General features: G+C 36.3%; 1 protein-coding gene across 4 annotated transcripts in view; it reads left to right on the top strand.

Moving 5' to 3' along the window:
• The window catches only part of LRBA (LPS responsive beige-like anchor protein), a 391,064-nt gene that overhangs the window by 90,949 nt on the left and 278,265 nt on the right, over positions 1-21,850 (top strand). For 3 of the 4 annotated variants that reach the window (XM_072037390.1, XM_072037392.1, XM_027456668.3), the window contains 3 exons: positions 9,042-9,120; positions 9,258-9,391; positions 11,135-11,196. In XM_072037390.1, the coding sequence (XP_071893491.1) occupies positions 9,042-9,120; positions 9,258-9,391; positions 11,135-11,196 (275 nt within the window). The remainder of the gene's footprint in view (positions 1-9,041; positions 9,121-9,257; positions 9,392-11,134; positions 11,197-21,850) is intronic. The other variant, XM_072037391.1, reaches the window with a different exon arrangement.

The raw sequence follows: 21,850 nt of genomic DNA on the forward strand, positions 1-21,850 counted from the left end.
CTTGCTTATATTAAGAACATTAATAGTTATTGCTGGTTATATTTTCTTATTGGGTAGTGTGTCAATCTGGGAAGATTGTATTTTATACTTTTTTTTTTAAACTACTGGAGTGTATGTGTTATAACATGTCCTAAATTATCAGGTCAGATAAAAGGGCCTTTGAGACCTCTGTATCCTGCGTGCTACGTTGTCTGTATCTTTGTTATATGCTCTCGTATAGCAGCTTGCAGGCCTACATTTGGTATCTGTGTATCCAACGAAGACTGGTACCAGATACTTTGCAGAAAAATAAATGTGACTCTAGGTTAAACTGGACCAATTGTCAGTGGCATTATGTGGGTTCATGGATATAAGATATCATTCTTTTGGATGTGTTGTGATCAGTTGTCACGCGGATGGTTTTATTCTTAGTTTTGACGCTGTAGATGCACAAAGTTAAAAATAAATAAGGAAAAACAAACTAAAAAACAAAAAACAACCCCAAACCCTTCTGTTCAAAAAGCAATAAATTATAAAAAAAATGCTCTATTTAAAAAATGAAACAAAACTTTTTAAAAGTTTTTTTTTTTCTTTGGGGAGGGGGGTTACTCCTTTAATCTCCTAGCCGAACAAATGTAAATGTCATGCCAGTAATGCAGTATAATATAAAATTTCTCAAACAGATAAAGAAAAACAGGTATGCTAAATTAACCCACATTTAGTGTAAATACAACATAATTTTTTTTGTTACATAAAATATATACTTATTTATAAACTGTAGGGTATGTATCCAAGGATATATTTGTTAATGATTAGTAAGCCTGGAAATTATATAGAAATGCTTCCAATAGCTTTAGCCTGAGGTCAAATTCAATGTTGATGCTGAACTAATTGCTTTGGACAGGTTTTTCAGTGGGGACAAAATTGAGTACGTTGTATATAAGCAAGCGGTCCTTTGAACCCTTACTCTCTGGTTGTTCCATATGAGATAAATGATGTTTAACCTTATATGCTGTGTCAAAGGCATGCTTTTCTACTTAGCCATGCTTAAGTCGGAAGACTGTGTAGGCTCTCATGACTGTTTGTGCCCATGAAGTTTAATGTCAAGACCTAAAACTGATTTACATTTTAATCAAGGAAATCTCAGTTTGTCTGATTATTGGTGTTTCTTGTCAGTGTTTGAGCTTCCTGTTTTCTGTTTTTATGATCTTATATCCAAATTTCAAAGATTGAGGAAAGAATGTAATCCATTCTCATGTCCTTTTGTGTCTGGAAGATATTTCTTGTCATTTTTCACTGCTTCTTACATTTCTTAGGGAAATCACAAAGATTTTGTTCCAGCCAAGATAAGTGAAATGAAAAGCTATTGAAATCTAATATGTCCTTATTCTTTGCAAAAGGGAGAATCCATTTAGTCGTTGAAATCACAGGGGGATAACACTATGCTAGTCCAGGAGTAATGTTTGGACTAGGAAAATAAGCTGTCTTAAAATGCTAAAGTGGTTTGGGGAAGATTGACTCTTAGCAGCTAATCTGTTTTTAAAGCTATAAAACCTTACCTGCTCGGAAATTGTTGTTGAAAATTATTTCTACTGCATTAAATTCACATCTGTTTACCCAGGTTAGATATGGGCTTAATTGTTACGATTTCTGAAGTCAGTATTTATTTGCTTTTAATTGAAACAAATCAGATAAATGCTGATCTTCAGTTTCGTTCGATCTTTTAAAGAAGCATAGAATAAGAATAAATGTCCTGGTGCCTGTGGAATGTATAAGAAATCCAGACAATAAACAATACTGATGTAGTTTGTAACTGTGTGGCTTCCAGCATGTCTGGAAGTTTTGGCAAAAAATGGACATCTAATCTGAACAGATATGAATAAAAAGAAACTAATCAGGATTAAAAGTATAAGACATGTTTAGACTGGCAATCTAATTAATTAAAAGAAGTAGTGAAGGGATAAATGAAATCATGCCTTAAACCGATTAAAATGTAAGACTGTTTCTTTTTTCTGCAGTAAAGTAATGGCATGGAAACAAAAAAAAAAAAAAAAAAGGAGATATGGTGTAGTTTACATCTGTGTGGCTCAGGTGAATAGCACACATTTAAATTTGGATTGTGGTTCCGTATAAGGGGTTTGAACTTATTGGAGTAACAGTAAGTGAGCTTCCTATAAAAACAACATTAAAAGAAATTTCCCTAAGTTCAAATCATGTTTTTCACTCACTTTTGTCTCCCTGCAGCAGACACTCAATGCTTTGTCCTTATTTTTTTTTTCTTTACAATTAACATTTATTGTAAGTCTGTTTACTTAGTCATTAAGGAAGAAAAAATCTTTTTTTAACAACGGCTAAGACTGGGGATATATGTTAGAGAATGTAAGTTGTGAGCTTTCACATTTTTATATGAAGGCTATTTAAAATATTGCTACTTTTAAATATAAATTTTAGCTGTGTTTTCTTATGTCCATGTATTTTATAGTGTTTAATAAGCATTTGTTTGATATGTTTTAAAAGTGACTAAGCAGATAAAGCCTTTACATATCATGCTCTATTGTGTAGGTTTGAGTTGCTTTACTACAAAACAGAAATTAAAGGAAGATACAGACACTGAAATAAGATTAAACAGCAAATTACAGTGTTTTAGTTCACAGAATCACAGAATTTCTAGGTTGGAAGAGACCTCAAGATCATCGAGTCCAACCTCTGACCTAACCCTAACAGTCCCCACTAAACCATATCCCTAAGCTCTATATCTAAACGTCTTTTGAAGACCTCCAGGGATGGTGACTCCACCACCTCCCTGGGCAGCCTGTTCCAGTGCCTCACAACCCTTTCGGTAAAGAAGTTCTTCCTAACATCCAACCTAAAACTCCCCTGGCGCAACTTTAGCCCATTCCCCCTTGTCCTGTCACCAGGCACGTGGGAGAACAGGCCAACCCCCACCTCTCTACAGCCTCCTTTAAGGTATCTGTAGTGAGCGATAAGGTCGCCCCTGAGCCTCCTTTTTTCCAGGCTGAACAAGCCCAGCTGCTTCAGCCGCTCCTCGTAGGACTTGTTCTCCAGGCCCCTCACCAGCTTCTCTGCCCTTCTCTGGACCCGCTCAAGCACCTCGATGTCCTTCTTGTAGCGAGGGGCCCAAAACTGAACACAGTACTTGAGGTGCGGCCTCACCAGAGCCGAGTACAGGGGGACGATCACCTCCCTAGCCCTGCTGGTCACACTGTTTCTTATGCAAGCCGGGATGTAACGTTTGTATAAGCATAACTTGGGAATAAGCTTTATGCAGTATGTGAACATCCTCAATCTGCAGGTATGATATCAAAATTGCGTGTTGCAGTATCAGTCGGTCCGTTTAGTTCCAGAGTCTTCATTCCTGTTTGCCTGTGCTCTGAATTCATCAGCTTCCTTCCCAATGTTTTCTTCTAAAATTTGCATCTTACCTGTAGCTCAAGGTCCGTGAGTATCTCAGATATTTGACCCTTAAGATTGTCGTGAGCTCACTGGACTTTATATCGAGTGGATGTGACATGTCCTGGCCTACCAAAGAGGAAGTGCTGACGAGTTGGAAAGATAACCATCTAAGCTCACTGTATACCTCTGATATTTTGAAAGAGGGTGAAAACATGTTTTGGTCTCATACAGTGTGGCCTTTTTAGCACAAGTTTCTTCATCCTCACTTACTCGAGCCACTGAGTATTTCACAGCACAAAAGGCTTTTCCTCAATACAAATCTGCCCCTTGTGGTTGAAACTTGCCTTTGACTGTGTTGCTGATCATCTTTGGGTTGGTCTTCTGCTGGAGTTCTTATCCCAATCGTTAAAGATACTGATAATGGATGGAGAAAATAAAGCCTCTTCACAGCCCATGTTGAGCTGATCATTTGTCTCTTGCAGAGAGAGCATGGTATTGAGCAGAAGAGTGTGATTTACTAGTGATTACCCAAGGTGCAGGAATTTGAGTTGTTTCTTACTTGAATTTACTGTAGTCTAAACATGAGATTGGAGTTTTGCACATACAGTGTCCAGAAGGGCTATTGGAAAGGCAGGACTTGGTGAAGGTTTCTGAGGTATTGTGAATGTGCTAGTGAGATGCTTGTAATTTTGTTTGTCTCTAAGTTTTCTTTTTAAATGTTTCAGTTCCAGTTGTAATGTTCTGAAGTGGCATTAACTTTTTTGAACTCTTTTACAGTTCGCATTCACAGTTTTATGTGATGCTCTGAGCATCTATGTTTATGTACTCGAAGGATTTCATATGTGTATTATTACTGTTTCACTCTAAGGAATGCAATTTTGAGACTTTTCATGTTCAATACGCTTGCTCAAGTATCGTTTTTTATAAAGAGGGAGTATGGAAAATCTGTAGGAGGCAGGAGTGAATTGCATCTTATCTGTGCTGGCGCTCCAAGTGTAGAAAGTGCTGAGAAGTTCAACTCAATTTCTGTTGCCTGCTTCCTCCCTCTATTACCAGTTTTTGAAGGAGAGGGAAAGGAGGGAAAGAACACAAACACACACACACTTTTTTTTTTTTTTTTTTTGCCTCTAAGCCATACAGAGCTGCTAGTAGGATTTCTGCTTCTCCTGAGTAGAGGTGTGGTCTGTTACCTGAAATAATAAAATAAGGCATGAGAAATGCTGAGGTGAAAAAAAGGAGGTGGGTGCTTAGAAGGAAGCTGGGAATAAGCACTAACATGAGATTTAAAAAAAAAAGATACGATTCCTTTCTAGTCCTACATACAGAAAAATGTAAGTTTTCTCCCACAGCTTGCTTAATTTGCCAAGAAGAATGGTGTTTGTTGATTTTTAGAGAGGTGAAAATAACCTTCAAGTCTTGCTATAGGCTAAATTAGTGGGAGACAAGCAAAAGTAAGAAAAATGAACGTGAAGTGAGTTACCATCAGTGCAGTAGTAGTTCAAGAAACTCATTGAACTACAGTAACTATTTCCAAGAACATTCTGACTTGACAGTACCACTACTTGAAGGCTAGTTACCAAGAATTTAATGATGCTTTTTAAAAATCTTAAATGTCAATGATATGCAATGGAAATGGTTTATCACTATTTCAGTATAAAAACAGATTTAGAACAACTTCACTTTAGAGTGCACCGTTGTTTTGTGAAATCTGTTTTGGTTTAACCTGCAGACGTGTTTATGTAACAGATCCCTTATATTAGCTCGTAAAACCTTTCATTGTATTCTTTCATTTTACACTTCCAGTCCTGGAAGTGTATTTCTGAATGAGCTCATTATTTTACCATGTACTTGTGTCATAAAGGATATCAATGTATTTCTGTATGCGAGGTCTGTTGTACAAAAATTAAGAAGTGTAGTTATTTGTTTGTTTTTCACCTTGTCCCCATCCTCACAGACTAAAATATATCATGCACTGCTTCTGTATTGCCCACACGTAGTTTATAAGTGCTTATGCAAAAACATAAGAATCTTAAAGGATCTTTAACAACATTTTATTGCTAGAAACATTATTTGTTTAGACCCTTGGGGACCTTGAATAAACAATAAGGTTTCACTGCAAGGGTGCTAGACAGATGATCTATTTGCATTTTCTTTTATGTTCTTGCTAATGTCTGTAAAACTGTCAGTTTGAAGGAGCCAGTTTATCAGTGAAAGGATAAGGAAGAGATAAGTTGGTTTAGTTCCACATGTTTGAAGTAGCTACTGCACTTACCCACATGTGTGTTGTGGATGAAAATATGCTACTGAAGTATTTTTTTTTTTTTTTTTTACTAAAGGCAGAAAAATATTAGAACAAAAAGCCATTGCTGAGTTATTTTTTTTAAAGTACTTTTACAAAACAACAATTGAATACAAAAATTACTATGCACACTAATCACCAAAAAAAAAAAGCTGAAATTCTCACCTGTGATAAAGCTGAGATTCACTTTTTAGTGAAATATATCTGAGTTTGGAATGTGGATTTATGCGATGATAAGCATGAAGAAATATCACTTTATGTGGATGCCTGACTTACGCTTTTGTCAAAATCAAATTATCAGTGCTTTTTTATGTCTGTATTTTATAGTTGATTTTAACTTAAAACTTACTAGTTTTCCACTTACACACTTATAATTAATCATTCTCCGTTATGCACAATTTGTTTTGATTTCTAGAAGGAAAAGTAATGCGCTCTCTGTGTTGTCAGAGACTTCCTTTACCTGCCACCATTTTTGCCAGTGCTATTGTGTGTTTGAAAAAAAATTATCTCTGACTGAGTACAGGTCTGCTTATTGGCCTCATGATAGCTATTACGGCATTTCATTGTCCTGGCAAGTGTTTTCCTTAATTTTTTTTTCTAATTTTTCCTTCAGTTATTTTGTTTGTGGCCTAAATACTGACTCCTGACATTGTGCTGTGCTACTAAAGCCTTATTTATCTATAATGATAAACTGATCCTAGTTTCCACTGTGTATTTGGTGTGGTGGGATTTTAGTTGTATATACTTTTGATGACCTTGACATACGCAGTACCTAGTGCATTAATGGTCACAGATTTTATGTGTGATAAAAAGCATGGACGCATTAGGTAACAAAAGAGACTGCATGTTGACTTTCTTATTTTGGAGGCATTGGCTACAATGTCAGTTTTGTATTCTGTTGAACTTCCCTGAGCACTGTGCAGCTTTTAAAGATACTTTTTTAGTGAGAGCGGAGATGCTGAGCATTAGGGAGAAAGCTGTGAATTACAGTTGAAGTTACTTAAATATAAAAGTTATCATTAAGATGAATTGTTTTCAAGTCTCAGCCTAACAGGCAGAGGGGAAAAGGTGTTGTACGTATTTAGGTTACGAAAGTGTGTGTGTCAAAAAATCAATGTCAGTGCCTATGCAGTATCCCACAAACAGTTTGAGTCTTTTGAACGACTGAATCATGTGGCTTTTCCCTTTCTGTGGCCTTTGTTTTCCTTTTCTGTAAAACAAACTCTGTTCTAATTTTCAGCACGTCATTTGAATGCTTTTCATTTGGGAATACCGAAAATGCTTTTTGGTGATTTCACTGGGTGAAACTTGATTTATTTTTATTTTTTTAAGGCATTCTATCTATGAATGCTAGTTAGCAGCAGTAGTTTAAAAGTTAAGATTGAAAAATACTTGCAGAATCTAGCTATCCTCCTTGAAATTTTCAGAAATATATCTGTTTTTCCTTGATTATATGAATTATTTTGGAAAGAATGCACAAAAATTAAAATTCTACCTTACTTTCAGCCAATGTTTTGTTCCCTGCTTTTTTTGATCCCTCATTCTGTATGGCCTACCTGAGTTTCTTTCTGACCTCATCATCCCATACAAATGTCAGAATAAGAGCTTCATGGTCAATTTAGGAAATGGGTAAGCCAATGACATTTACAAAGGTATGTCCTACCTATGAAGAAAGAAAAAGAAATAAGAACTTTTCAGCAGTTTGATGCATTGGTTGAATTTTTTAGTTTCTATGTTGCCTTTGTAACAAGATTAGAGAAAAACATCTTTCCCCACACTGAAAAAATACATTCTTGAGGGCAAACTGTCTGCAACTGGTTTGGAGCAGAAGTCTGAAATTTGGCAGGAGAAATAACCGCAATATTAAGGACGTGTCCTTTGCCAACCTTTTACAAATTTATTCCACTTCAGTCAAGTAGAAAGATGGAGAAATTGTGATTGACACATTTTGGTAGACATTTTCAAGATCTTAATAACATATTTCAGAAAGGTTGCATTTAGCTGAGTTTGTGCCACTGGAGGGGGGGTGATCAGGATTTTTTTTTCTGTAGTTGTAATTCTGAGAGGGGTCAGGTCTTTGCTAAGCTAGATGTGAGAACTGAAATGATTGAACTCTTTTCTTTCATGCTTCCCCCCGCCATCCCACTCCAGCAGCACGGGAATCTGAAACTGGCGAGGTGAGAGGAAAGAGAATAGGACAGGGCCTTAAGTTGGGAAGAGATAGGATTGCAGATGGACTAGAAGCAGTCGTGCTCCTGGGAAATGCACAGAAATCTGTCTGCTAAGATTCATTCCTTTCTATAGTTTGGAATGCAATGCAAGATTTGTGAGTTTCACCATTCCTATCCTGTCAGCAAATATCTGTGAAATCTCTGGCTGTCTTGCTTACCCCCTCTCCATCATTGCTAATACCAATCCATACTGCAGTATGAAGTTCGTGCTTCTCTTTATATACTGAGCAGAAGAACTTAGTATTTACAGATTCCTACCCTGCCGTGTAGTGTCAATGTGACATAACAAAATTGCATTTTTTTTTTTTGTAAGTGTAGGATACATAAATGATAGGCTTTTCTATCAACTTTTGAATAATTGATGTGGCTAAGTTAATAACACATAAATGAGGTTATACCACTGCCATCGTGCTAATGATGCTGGCAGTGCAATGGAGAATGTTGTCATAGCTGTCTTCTCAAAATCCTGGTGTGGCAAAAGCTCAAACTAGACTGAAAGAACCTTAATGATTTTGTGTTCTGCCTCAATTTTAAACAAATGTTTTATAACTTTAGGTGAAAACGTAAGTTTTTTTTTTTTTTTTTTTTTAAACTTAAAATTGGATGAGCTCTTCTGGTAACCAAAAGATGCTATAAATGTTACTGTTGGCTTTATATTAATATGTAAATTACATTAGTAGTAGCAGTATAACTTAGTACTTTAAGGGTGTATTAGGTATGTAAGACATGGTGTGCGTTCCCTGCTTGAGGCTGTAAGTGTTATTAAATTTATTCAGTCAGAATCATAGCTGATAAAGACAGGAGGGATCACTGCAGTTTAGTCTGAGATCCTTCAAAAAACAATCTGCAGGGCTTCCTTGAATCACTTCCTATTTGTGCTAGAGAAAAATTTAAAAAGCTTGCTGTGGCATATCTGGTAAACGTGAATGTAACTAAATAGGGATCTTCTGACACCCAGTTTGAGGCACAGAGAAGTGCAAAGGTATACTTAGTAACACATGTATTTTAAAGCAATAGCTTCTCAGAGTTTGCACCTGAGGCTTTAGTTTCTGGTCCAGTTGTCTAAGCTCTGCCTTGTTTTCCTATATAATTAATTTGTTTATTACACTCTCTTTTAGGAAGGGGATCATCTAATTCGAAATTGCCATCTGTCCCTACAGTTTCTTCAGTGCCAGGGGATTCTGCTTCAAATATGAGGTAACTTCTTATACATCTATACCAATTCAGTGTTGCAAAAACCCATGTTCCTTTCTTAGAATGTCTGCAGCTACCTTCTTCCTTTTTTTTATTTTTATTTTATTTTATTTTGCTAATTGTATGTATTTTTCTATTAGTATTACAGACAGGCTTGAACATGCTTTGGAAAAAGCTGCACCGCTTCTGAGAGAGATTTTTGTGGATTTTGCTCCCTTTCTTTCTCGGACTCTTTTGGGTAGTCATGGGCAGGAGTTGCTGATAGAAGGTACAAGTAAGTTTCCATTGAAAAAAAAAAAAGTGGCCTTTTTGGTTTTATTTTATCTCAGAGATTCAAAATGTCTGTTTTTAATGCTGGCTCTGCCCTAGTAACTTTCTTCCTGCCTTCCCATGCAGTGCTGTCCACAGGATTTTGCTGCATCTTCCGTCTGTCTTTAGTCCTCTGCCAGAGGTCATTGTCATTGTCTCCTCATCTTTGCTATCCATCCTGCTGCCTCTTTGCCTACATCTCATCTGATAGTTTCCTATATCTCATTATGTCAGACCAACTGCTGTTACATCTTTCTTAGTTTTCTGACTTCCAGGGAATTGTCTCATAGAAGTTGATGTCTGAAATAATGTTATGTGAGCATTAAAAAGAAATCTTGGTGTTAAGGTCAACACTTCAACACAGAATTAACTGTAGAGTGTAGAAAGTTCAGTATACAATGACCTTGCATTTTCACTGTGATGCTGTAACAGCGGGTCTGTTAGGAACTGTCTGCAGATGATGTTACGGTGTATCTTTTGCATGTGAATCTGCTTCTGTCTTTTTGGTTTCTCACTGAAAGGCAGTAATGCAGGTAAGAATACATTGAGAAGAATCCTTTGCCGCTTCTGAGATGATGAAGATTCAAGTGTACAGCAACAATTGTGGCTCTTCCTGGTGTGGATTTTAAATGATTGAGATTGGGATAGCGGAGTTTTCTTTCTACTGTTGTTTTTCTGTCTTTTTAAAAACTAGTCTCAGTCCTGTGAAGTAGATGTTAATGTCCTTAATTTAAAAAGTCATGTTTGTTGGAACTATGTGCTTTTAGTAGTGAACACCAGTTCGTCAGATTTCTCTTAATTGTTACATTATACAAAACTGTTTTTACCACCCATTTTTAGTTTGAAAATTGCAGTTTTTGTATCCTATTTAGTTGCATTTTCTTAGTCTTAAGATAAACATAGCCTGGTTTCTGAGTATTTTGACTGTGATGTAGATTACGTATATGCAGAGAGATGAACATACTGTAGTTTGGTTGATCAAAAAAACCAAACCCAAACAAACAAAACAAAACAAAAAAACAGCATGAAAATGATTGGGAGAATTTGAACTGACTAGACAAAAACAAACACACCAAACCATTTTGGGGGCCAAAAGAAAAGTTACAATCTCAAAACAAAACAACATGCAAATATAAATAATAATAAGTCAAAATCATTTATAAACAGTTGAGAATATTTAATAGGTTACTGCTTGTGCTTCTGCTAAGGTTTAGTGTGGGGTTAAAGGTCAAAGTACTAATAAGAGTGTTTGGGATGTCTGCTGCCATGAAACAAAATGGAAACTTGATTGATAGCTGGGGGCTGAAAGGAGAATGCGCAATGGAGAAAGCAAAGGTCATAAAGCCATTTCCCTTCTCTGCATATATAATGACCCAATCCTTCAAGAAATAGCATAATGTAGATGCACTGGATTAATATAACATATGTTAACCACACTTCTGGTCATTTTGAAATACAAACATTTATGAAACCCTGAATATTGGAGGTAATGTATTAAAATTAGTTGCATCTTTAGATGCCAAGCTTCGAATTTTTGATCTTCCTCACATAGTTCTGTTTTGTGCTGATAAAGTAAAAACAAACAAACAAAAAAACTGTAAGTGGTTTGTCAATTTCATGCTTCTAATCTATTGTACTTCACAATATTTTGTGTTAACAAGTGATGCTGTATAAGCAAGTGTTTACGTCTAGTATTTTGTTTTTCTAGGTCTCGTGTGTATGAAATCTAGCAGTTCAGTTGTGGAGCTAGTGATGCTTCTTTGCTCTCAGGTGAGATTTACATAGTGTCTGAATTGCTGTCTTTGAGCACAATGGGAATTGCAGTCAAAATTTTACACACATGGGAATTGCAGTCAAAATTTTACTCTTAAGACTAATTATTTAAAAAAAAAAAAAAAGTTGTATGCAAGGCCTTATTAACTTCCTAATAAAGTTTTGTGATACTAATTGTGACTATTGGGTAGGAAAGAGAAGATACTAAGGGTTTTATGTTCCCTTACTGTTGAGCATTTACATAACCTTGATGTTGGTATGCCTAAATAATTCTATGCTGTCATTTTTGTAAGATAAAATAGGATCAATAAAATATTAAGGGTATAGAACCAGATTGATTTCTGAGTCTTGGCATGTCGAATCCTTTGGGATGAGTAGAATTTTTCCTTTTGTGTCGAGGTTATGAAATGAGTGATAAATACTTTTGAAACCCTGTCATTCTTAATTGATTTGACAGGTAATAAGAATTTGAGAAAAATATAAGAAAGCAGTCCTGGTTGTCAGCTGTTTGGGGCTTCCTACATTCCTAAGAGCAAAGTGATTTTAGATATTTAAGAACCTGAAAATCGTCTCTTTTTGTGCATAGGAAAGAGACAGCCTAGGGAACTTTCTTAAAATTGTGATGAAGGAATTAATTGGATTTTCTTTTTGCTTTCTCTTTTTTTTTTTTTTGTAATTAAATGGAAGAATGTTTTTATTGAGCTTTTCTTTTGGTGCCTTAAAAATGATACCTTTCTGGTAGTAAATTCCCCTACTTAAAACTTTAAAATAGCCTTTTTTAATGGGAATGGTATTGGTCTAGAGGTCAAGGGTTCTGACCCATTTCAAAACCTTTGACCTTCATTTACAACCCTTATGGTTTGCTTGCCTGACGAATAAGGATAATGCAAAATTAATGTTTCTTCACATCGATTTATTCGTTTTAGTGCCTATATTGCCAAATTTATTTAGAGTGTGCTGATAGACATTTCATGAATACAAATGAAAGAATCATAGAAGGTGTGAAAAATCGATAGTCTGCATTGTCAATAAAATGCAATAAGAACAATTACTTCTGGAGATTACACCTAATAGATTTTTACAATGAACTAGTGAAGAGTAGTTATGTTTTCCAGTGAGCTTATTACTAATGAACGTATGTAGAACTTTGCTCATCTAGTTTTCCATCTTCCACAGAAAAAAAAGTAGTTTTAATCTGACAGGAATTTAATATTCCTCCTGGAACTTCTGGAATTCAGTTTATTTAATGTCATGTGGACATTGTTCACAACTTCTAGAATTTGAATTTGCTGCTGATATAAGCCAAAAGAATCCTTGCTCCCAGGAAATTCATATGCAAGTTTTAATATTCATTTATTAATGTGTTAGAGTAAAACTAATCCGAGTACTAAACATGTGTCTGAGAGCTTGGTGTTACCATTTTAAAAATTAGGTTTTGGTATGTTTGCTGCTTGTTTCAATAATTAGTAGTTGACCTTTTCTTTTTTTTGGTAGGGTAATCTAATCTTTCAAAAATCATGTTGTGCTCTGTACTGTACGTCACTTGTTTGGTTTTGGGAAGTAGAAAGGATAAGGAATAAATGACGTGCTCTAATGCATCTATTTGTCATATGTGTCACAGTGCCACTTAATACTAATCTAATCAAATTGAGGATATAGTGATTGCTTAGCAGTGCTAGTTGCAGAGACTTGAGGTTGTTCTTTGTGAAATAGTAGAAATAAACCAATAAAATCACAAAGACCTGGAAGTCTTTTTAGAGTTGCATAGCAGCTGTAATTTTTGGCACAATATGAAAAATGATGTGAGAAATGAATCTAAAATTAGCTCCAGATGTATACAGATTGTTCTGGGGTGATAATTACATTTTTCACTTTGAATTTTCCTAATTCAAAGAGGTCAGCATGGCAATCACAGAAGTGATTTATTTTGTTAAGAAGTGAACTGTCTTTTGCTACATGAAAGCCTGAGAGATATGAAATTGAATTTCAAGACGACATTTTACAGATACTGGGAGGAGATGGGGTTGAGCTTGATTGATTTTTTTTTTTTCTTTTTCTTTTTTTTTTTTTTCTTTTGGCCAAAGATAGGGTGGGAAGCTAAGTGATATCCTTTTGCTAAAATTTTAATTAATTTTTAAGAGGAGATGGAGAGGATGAAGTGCCAAAGATCAAAAGATCAGGTCAAAAACTAGTTTTTAATCACATAAATAATGTGCCATAGTTGCAAAGTAAGTATCTGCAAATTTGATTTAAAACTTCACAAATTTGTCAGCCATCATATTGTGAAATTGAAAGACTGCTCTGATTAATAACTCTGGTGTTTTTGTTAACCTCTTTCTGAAAATTAGTTTTAAACATTGTATATATGTAGTAAGCACTTGATTTGTTTTTCTAAAAGATGTTGATTTAGATTTATGACTGGAATATTTTCTTCTTTCTCAGAAGTGCAAAATAGAATAATAAAATCTCAGAAGTAATTTTTTCCCCATAAAAATGTAAAAATGAAACTCGAAGTGATGAAAAAATCAAGATGACGAGAGTTCTATGAAATTGTTACACCCTGCTCAGACCTTTTCTTGTTTAAATTTTGTGTATTCGGGCATTTGGAAAAAATGTACTGCCTCCGTGTTTTGGTTTTGTGTTTATATTTTGACGCATGGTTTTATGGTTTTCACAAAGTAAAAGGAGAAACAGGTGGTTTGAAATACAGACAAAAGGCTTTTTCTAAGACAAAAACAGTTGTTTTTTTGATAGACACACTACATTTTGAGACATGTGTCTGTGTGTATACTTACATTTATATAAATCTATCAAAACATAAAGAAATCCTTCATTTAATATTACTGCAAAGTGTTCCTGCTTATTTGACATTAATATCATTTTTGAAAGAATCGACGTTGCATTCAAGGCCACTTTATAAACGCGTTGTGTTGCTCATCCTAATTCAGTCTGACACACATTCCAATAACACTACCTCCCTTCTAGGGTTTAAAACTAAATTTATGGCTGAGCATTGTGAAGTGCATCATTTAAAAATGGTTTCAACCCAAAACATCTAATAAATAAATAATGTGTATGGCTACTCAGTAGCAGACTTTCCAGACTAGAAATCATTCCATCGGATACTCAACAGTCCACTATCGGAGAGGGCTGTCAGATAAATCTTATAGTAGCTGCATTCATGTCCTGTAAATCACATGTTATTGTCTGAGCCTTCTGCCAGGTCATCTATTCTTTTCCCATTTATCAGAAATGCATACAGTACAGTGAACCTAGAAGCACCATCTAGTCTGGCCTGGCATCCTGTTGAGGTAATTAAACCAGCCAAAAGAGTGAAGTCCTGTGTCTACTATCCCTTTTAAATAAGTGACGTCAGGATGTTAAAGATGCTCACCTGCTATTGTGAGGCAAGGTTTCTGCACAGGGAAACTGTGATATCATCCTTGAAAAAAGCATTTTCATCTAAAATGACTCTTGCTCTATGCCCTAAAACTTAAAGGGGCACATATGAATGAGTGTGTGTTTATCCATAAAGTAAAGTTGCTACTGCGCATCCTTTCATTTGTCAGCTTTTTCCTTGAAATACTTCAATGAAATAGGAAAAATTGTCTTCTTCCATACTCCCATGAAGTTCCTAAAAAAAAAAAAAAAAAAAAAAAAAAAATTCTCCATTACTCACATACGTGAAATGTTCATCCTATTATTGTAGATCCAAGGTGAAAAGGTACAAGAATAGGTGAAGTAAGTTCCGTTTTTTTCCTTGATGCCTTTGAATTTACAGAATTTGCAGCTCTTGAAAAATTCTTCATCCTTTTTTCCTGTGGTAAATCAACTGAATTGTCACTGAAATATATGAAAGAGAACTAACTAGGTTCTTGTCAGGTACATCTTTTACTTGAGAGCTTTTTTCTACTGCATCTAAGTTTTCTAGACCATTATCTTCCACTAACTGACTCTAATACTGTTCGGCTCTTGTAAAAATTTCTAAAATAGGTGGAAAGCCACCCAATCTTTATAAAAGTTTGCCAAGTAGAAATTAACAAAAACTGCGTAATGTTTTATGACCCCAGCACCCCTCCCACACACACAGATAACCCTGCTTGCTGGCTCAGCGTAGAAAAGCTGTGTAGTTTCTCCCTCATCTGGCCCCTGTTGTTTCAAAGGGATTAAGGACATATCCTTAACAGGTGATGAGATTTAGGAAACCAAGACCAGTGCTTTAATACACATAATCTCTAGGTATTTTATCTTCTGGAAATATGTATGTGGTGTACTGCAATACAACCACATAACTGTTGCTACTAGATTCATATTAGACCTTCATAAAGCACATCTTTCATTGAGGAGATGGAAGAGGGAAGCATAAACTATGATGCTCCAGAAGCTTGTGTGCAACTATAGCATCTGCTCATATGGCTCAACGAAAGATGATTGCAGTTGAATATGTCATGTGCTGTGCTGATAGTTTTGGGATTATTATTTTTTTTGAAGAGGAAAGCATGATTCAAGGCTGTGTGCCTTAACGTAAGGCAGAAAATAGGAAAAGAAACTGCATTAAAGAAGAAGAAGGAATTATAATTATTTAAACAATATCAACATGTGCCACACACTCAAGTGCCCGTGAACAAACAATAGGATTTTGTGTTTCCCCCAAGGGAGCATGATATGATGGTTAAGATTTTGATTTTCAGCACGCTATTTGCACACCATCCCCATTCTTCACCCTGGTATTTAGATGTTTGTAAAATTTCATGGGATCTTAGGGCTTTCCTGGGTATTCTCTACTTGGAATTAAGCTTTGTATCAATGACCCAATTTCGTTACCTCAGGAATGGATTTTTGCAGTGTTCTAAAAAGTGGTAAGTCTTTGAATTATTTGGAGACTTCAGCTGATGTAGATAATGTCTGGTTTTAGGTTTCTGTTATGTGCAGAGAGAACATATTGTGGTGATGTTCTGTGATCTGCGCTGGTTCCTAATTTACTTCTGAGTGCAATTTCATGTGATGGATAATTATAGTGATCACTGTGAAGTTTTAGTTGAATTGGGTAGAGGTTATCTAAAGGGCGATATCAGTACCATGGCAGCTGAAATCAACAGAAGCACCAAAACTCTAACAATATCCTGGTTTAGATATGAAGAGAATAAATACTGTTTGAATGTTTGTGACCCATCATTTAGGTGATGACATCTTAATCAAGATGACATTTTTCCATCCAATTACTTTGTGTTCTAATAGCTGAAAATTAGTTTAAAGGGATCTAATAATCCCTTAGATCCACGATCTGAAAAATGTATTTATTTTGTTACAGAAGGCACGTCTTGTAGGACATGTTGCAGCCGAATGACTTCGTATTTATTTTAATACATGTTCTAATTTCACTTTAAGGCCACTTAGAACTGAGAGATAGGCACTATTAAGGAAAAAGGTTGTGATTTTAGAATCTAAAGCAGTTAATTTAGCTCTTGGAAGCAGCATGGCTTTATCTTTGTGTCTTTTTCTTATTAAAGATTACAGTCAGGATTGTGTAATTATGGTAAGAATGAATGATGAATGCAGCTATATTTGTGTAAAAACAAACAAACCCTAACCTTGAGTAATAGATTGATTTTGTGATAAAATACTTAGAAACCTAACTTTTATTAGGCAAATAGAAAGGATTAACGCAGTGACAAATAAAAAGTAGAAAAAAGGACTTCCTAAAGTCTAAATGGATAAGTTCAGGAGAAGGCGCTCTATGAATCATGCCCATAGGTGTTTGCCTTCTGTTAATTTTCTTTGCAAAATTGTGAAGTATTTAGTGTTTCGAGTTTAGTATGAAAGCAGCACACTGAGGTGCACAAAAAAATGCATCACCCACAGGTGTGCCAGTGGGTATATGTGTTGTGGTTAAACATGTTGTATGTTTGTTAGCTTGTGTTATTCTGAAGAATTTGAACGTTTAAAGAATATCTGCTAGCCTAGCCTGTAGAAATGAGCTAGCTGTGGTAGGAAGCAAGAGTATTCAAAGTCATAGAATCATATCATAGAATCACAGAATGGTTTGGGTTGGAAGGGACGTTAAAGATCACCCAGTTCCAACCCCCTGCCATGGGCAGGGATGCCACCTACTAGATCAGGTTGCCCAGGGCCCCATTCACCCTGGCCTTGAACACCCTCCAGGGATGGGGCATCCACAGCTTCTCTGGGTGACCTGTGCCAGTGCCTCAGGTAAGTGAAGAATTTCCTTATAATTTCTAATCTAAGTCTCCCCTATTTTCGTTTAAAACCATTTCCCCTTGTCCTGTCATTATCTGACTGAGCAAAAAGTTGCTCTTCATTTTTTTCTAAGCCCCCCCTAAGTACTGAAAGGCTTCCATGAGGTCTCCCCAGAGAGAGCCTTTCTTCTCCAGGCTGAACAGCCCCAGCTCTCTCAGCCTTTCTTCACAGAAGAGGTGCTCCAGCCCTCTAATCCTTGTGGTTCTCCTCTGGACCCACTTGAACAGCTCCACATCTTTCTTGTGCTGGGGGCCCCACACCTGGACACAGCACTCCAGGTGGGGCCTCCCAAGAGCAGAGCAGAGGGGCACAATCGCTTCCCTCTTCCCTGCTGGCCACTCTTCTGGTGATACAGCCCAGGATGCAGTTGGCCTTCTGGGCTGCAAGCATGCACTGCTGGCTCATGTCAAGCACTTGGCCATGAGAACCCATGAGCCCTTCTCTGCAGGGCTGCTCTCAGTGAGTTCTTCTTGCAGTTTGCCCTCAGGCCTGGGATTGCCCTGACCTAGTTGCAGCACCTTGCACTTTGACTTGCTGGACATCATTAGGTTCACGTGGGCCCATTTCTCAAGCTTGTCCAGATCCCTCTGAATGGCTTCCCTTCCTTCTGTTGTACTGACTGCAACAATCAGCTTGGTGTCATCTGCGAACTTGCTGAGGGTGCACTGGTTCCCATTATCTACGTAATTGATGAAGATATTAAAAAGTACCAGTCCCAAGACAGACCCCTGAGTCATCTTATTCTGCTATTGATTATCTAGATTCTGAAGCTGCCTCAGATCTACTTCATTCCAAGTGGAGCTAGGCGTATTATAAAGCATGTTATTAGTCGTTATGCAGGTCGAAGTAGGAACATTCCTAATGCAATTTCATAACAAATATTTCACGGGCAGTGTAACTGGCATACAAAATAGAAGATTCTTTTTCTATCTTTATGCTGCTATTGTATGGAAGGTATTGGGAAATGTCTGTTGAGCTTTATGTACAGTCTACTTCAGGATATTTTCAGCCAAGTGATTTTATATTAGGAACTATTTCCTTTTCAAAAAAACTGTTCTTGTAATTTACCCCTTTCAGTGTGTATTTTTATCTACAATCACTTTGGCAGGATAGAGACTGATCAAAGCTAGGTAGAGTGGAAGATGGATCCCACAGAGTAGCCAGTGCCCATGCTATCAGTGCCGTCCTCCCATAGAAAAGACTTGCACTTCAATTAATATTTCAAGTAATAGTTGTTGTTATCATCAAGCAGAACAGTCAGTCAGAGGAAAAATTTGAACAGAACCTCCCAAAGAAGTTGGTAGTCCAGAAGCTTAAGGGCATTCACCTGGCAATGTGGAAGATTGCAGTTTAGAAAGGAATTAAACTCTTTCAGTCTGTAAAATCAACATTGTGATTCATCTGCATTGTCTTCAGTTGTAGTTTCCACCTTTGGTTATGATTTATGAAGACATCCGTTCTTCTCTGTAAGGTGTTGGGGATAAAGCTGAGGGTTTCTGCATTCTTCTGCATTACAAGGTACTTGATATCGACGCAGAGAGCTGTGTGGTGAATGGTCAGTCACGGCTTTAGCTGTGGAATCTAGACTCCTTAAGCATAGTCCTTTGGCACTTGAATTTTAGATACTCTCCTGTCAGTAAGTTTTCTTTTAGCAAAACAAAGTTAAAATAGCAATCTGCCTAGATCCCTTGGATTCTCTGTTATGCTTTGTGTATCTGCATATTTGTAGACACAGTATAGCTTCTTTCTTTCCTGACTTCTCATAAAATCATTCTGAACAAATTTCCTGCATCTCTGCAGATCCTACTTTGGGTGCTGAACTTCCATAGTTGGTATATATCATTGAGCAGGGTACTTGGAATGATTACCAAAGGATTACGTATGCTAAGGATATTTTGCTGCTTGCTTCATTGAACTGCGTTATATGTTTTAAATGTTTGAAACTGGATGCCAGCTTGGTAGATAACTGTCTGAAGTGCAATTTTGATAAGATTTAAATAAATGGAAACAGCTGGAAATCCTTTACTTTGAACTGGAGTATGTTGAAATTACATTTGGAATTAACTATGTATATTTTTTTCTCATGTAAGTGCTGTATAGACTTAAAATCTCCAGGTTATTTATTGTAATAAATTCGGCGTGAAACTCAAAGTTAGTGCATTTTTTTTCTCTTGGAACTTCACTCCTACTTCAATTTCCCATTGCTTTCTAAATTGTTTGAAACATGTATTGCTTATAATTGCGTGCAATATTTAACCTATCTCATTCAATTGAATTGCTTGAATTTCATACAAGGAATTTTTCATAATAATCACTAAGCTTTATGCTTCTTGGATTCCATGTTAGTTTGCTACACTTAAGATATGTTCAAGCTCTGTCTTTTTTCTTAGTTGTAGTTGCTGGCTTCAGGAATAATATGTTTTGTTAGCTCTAGTATGGCTTACAGGAGTCTAAAACCTCTGTGTCCATCGCTGCCAAGCTTTTTTTTTTTTTTTTAAATAAACTAATAGAGGGAATGGTTTCTTTCATAAGTCTGTGAAGGGTGTATATTGACAATATGCTTAGTAATAGAAATCAAAGAAGTGTATTTAAACTAGGCTGTTGCTTTAAGTATGGAAAAAAGATTAGAATGTATTGGGAATGATTTGCCAATATTGTATGAGTAGTAAGTGGCCTATTTTTGACTTGATGCGATAAGCACTTATTAGTTATTTCCCGATAAGTAGTGGTCAGTAGTTAAAAGGTACAAGATACTGCTTTGGCTTTGTCTCCTCATATCTTTCGATAATTCTTAGTCTAGGAGATGCTTTAGAAGGTTTCCTTACTCCCCCATTTAAAGATGGAATATATAATGTGGAATTTTAAGGTGAGCAAAATCTACGATGTGTTACATTTAGCATGTGAAAAACAGAACAGTATATGATTTTTGTCATACTTTTATTAAGTGGGGCTGATGTTTGTGCATATTAGATATAAATAGTCATCAAAGCAATAGAAATGACTTCCTAATAAAAACTCATTTTCTGTAGACCTACTTTTGACCCATTTGGAAATGCCCTATGTAATTTTCAGCAACTTCACTTTGAAGTACTTAACAAAAGCAGGCTATGAGACTGAGAAGATAGATGTGAAAGAACCGTTGTTTTTTGTTCTATAATACATCACAGTTTTTTGTAAAGTGAGTGAGTTGTGGGGTTTTGAACAAAAATAAGCATATGTAAGGAAGTTGGCATGCGTGCTAAATATTCAACTGAGAAGGTGTGTAGGCAGGTAGATGTGGACAGGTGTAGTAAAGCCATGATGTTTTGGTGTGAATTTACATGATGCATTATTTTTCAGGACAATACAATTGTCAGCATGACTTGCAGACTTGAGATAGAGGAAAATATAGAAGGTAGGGTTAAAAAAACAACAGAAGCCCTCTTAGAAATAGTTTGCCACCCTGGAAGAGAGGTAGATAAACTTTAGTAAGGTCATCTTACTGAATTGTAAGTCTTAACATCAGTAAAGTGCTGGGGGAAAAAAAGGAATTTCACCTCTTTCCTCCCCTTCCCTCCCCCCACCCTTTTTTTTTTTTTTTGTGATATGTGCTTATATACATATGTATGCACACTATATTAGTGGTTGTTCTGTAGGCTTTTCAGATGATACAGACTCTTACTGAGAAAATTTCTCTTATGAAATTACAATTACTTGAATTTGGTCAGGAATCCAGGCTGTGGTGTTAATGGCAATTTAATGGAAAACATGTCCACTACAGCTAAAAATATTAGCCTTTAGAATTTAAAACTAGGCTGAAAGTTTGATTAATGTCTAATTTTTTTCTCTTACGAGAGGAGAAGAGGATATTGTAACACCAATGTGAATTTTTGGGTGTCTGAGAGAGTACAGGGCAGTTTCATTTCCATGAATGTACACTGCTGCAGATGTTCAAAACTAAGGAAACATAATTTAGCTACAGAAGCAAGACTTTTCTGAAGAAAAAAGGCATCCTGTTGCTTCACCAGCACACTAGGACTTAAAAAAACACCACCATTTAAGGTGAGTTTTGTGCAGTGAGAGCACACCCTGTGGCTTGGCAGTCTAGTCAGAAGGATGATACCATGCTGACTTTATAACTAGATCTTTGAACAATATTCTCATGGGTGGCAAATGCAAAACAAAGTAATATCAACTGGCACTTAATTCTGTGAGCTCCCTGCTGATGGGGCTCTGCACTGAAATGGAACTCTTCCTGCCAGGAAGTCAGCCGCAAAGTGTGGAGACCTCTGAAAATAAAGCGTGCCTTAATTTGACACCCTGCTGTTTTACAGCTAGTCTGTTTAATTTGAGACTATGGAAAGAGGTTTAGTGGAGGGGAGGGGAGTGGGATTATGGAAAGTTCAGAGAGTAG

Source organism: Anas platyrhynchos, chromosome 4, assembly GCF_047663525.1.
Source record: "Anas platyrhynchos isolate ZD024472 breed Pekin duck chromosome 4, IASCAAS_PekinDuck_T2T, whole genome shotgun sequence".
NCBI classification, from domain to species: Eukaryota; Metazoa; Chordata; class Aves; order Anseriformes; family Anatidae; genus Anas; species Anas platyrhynchos.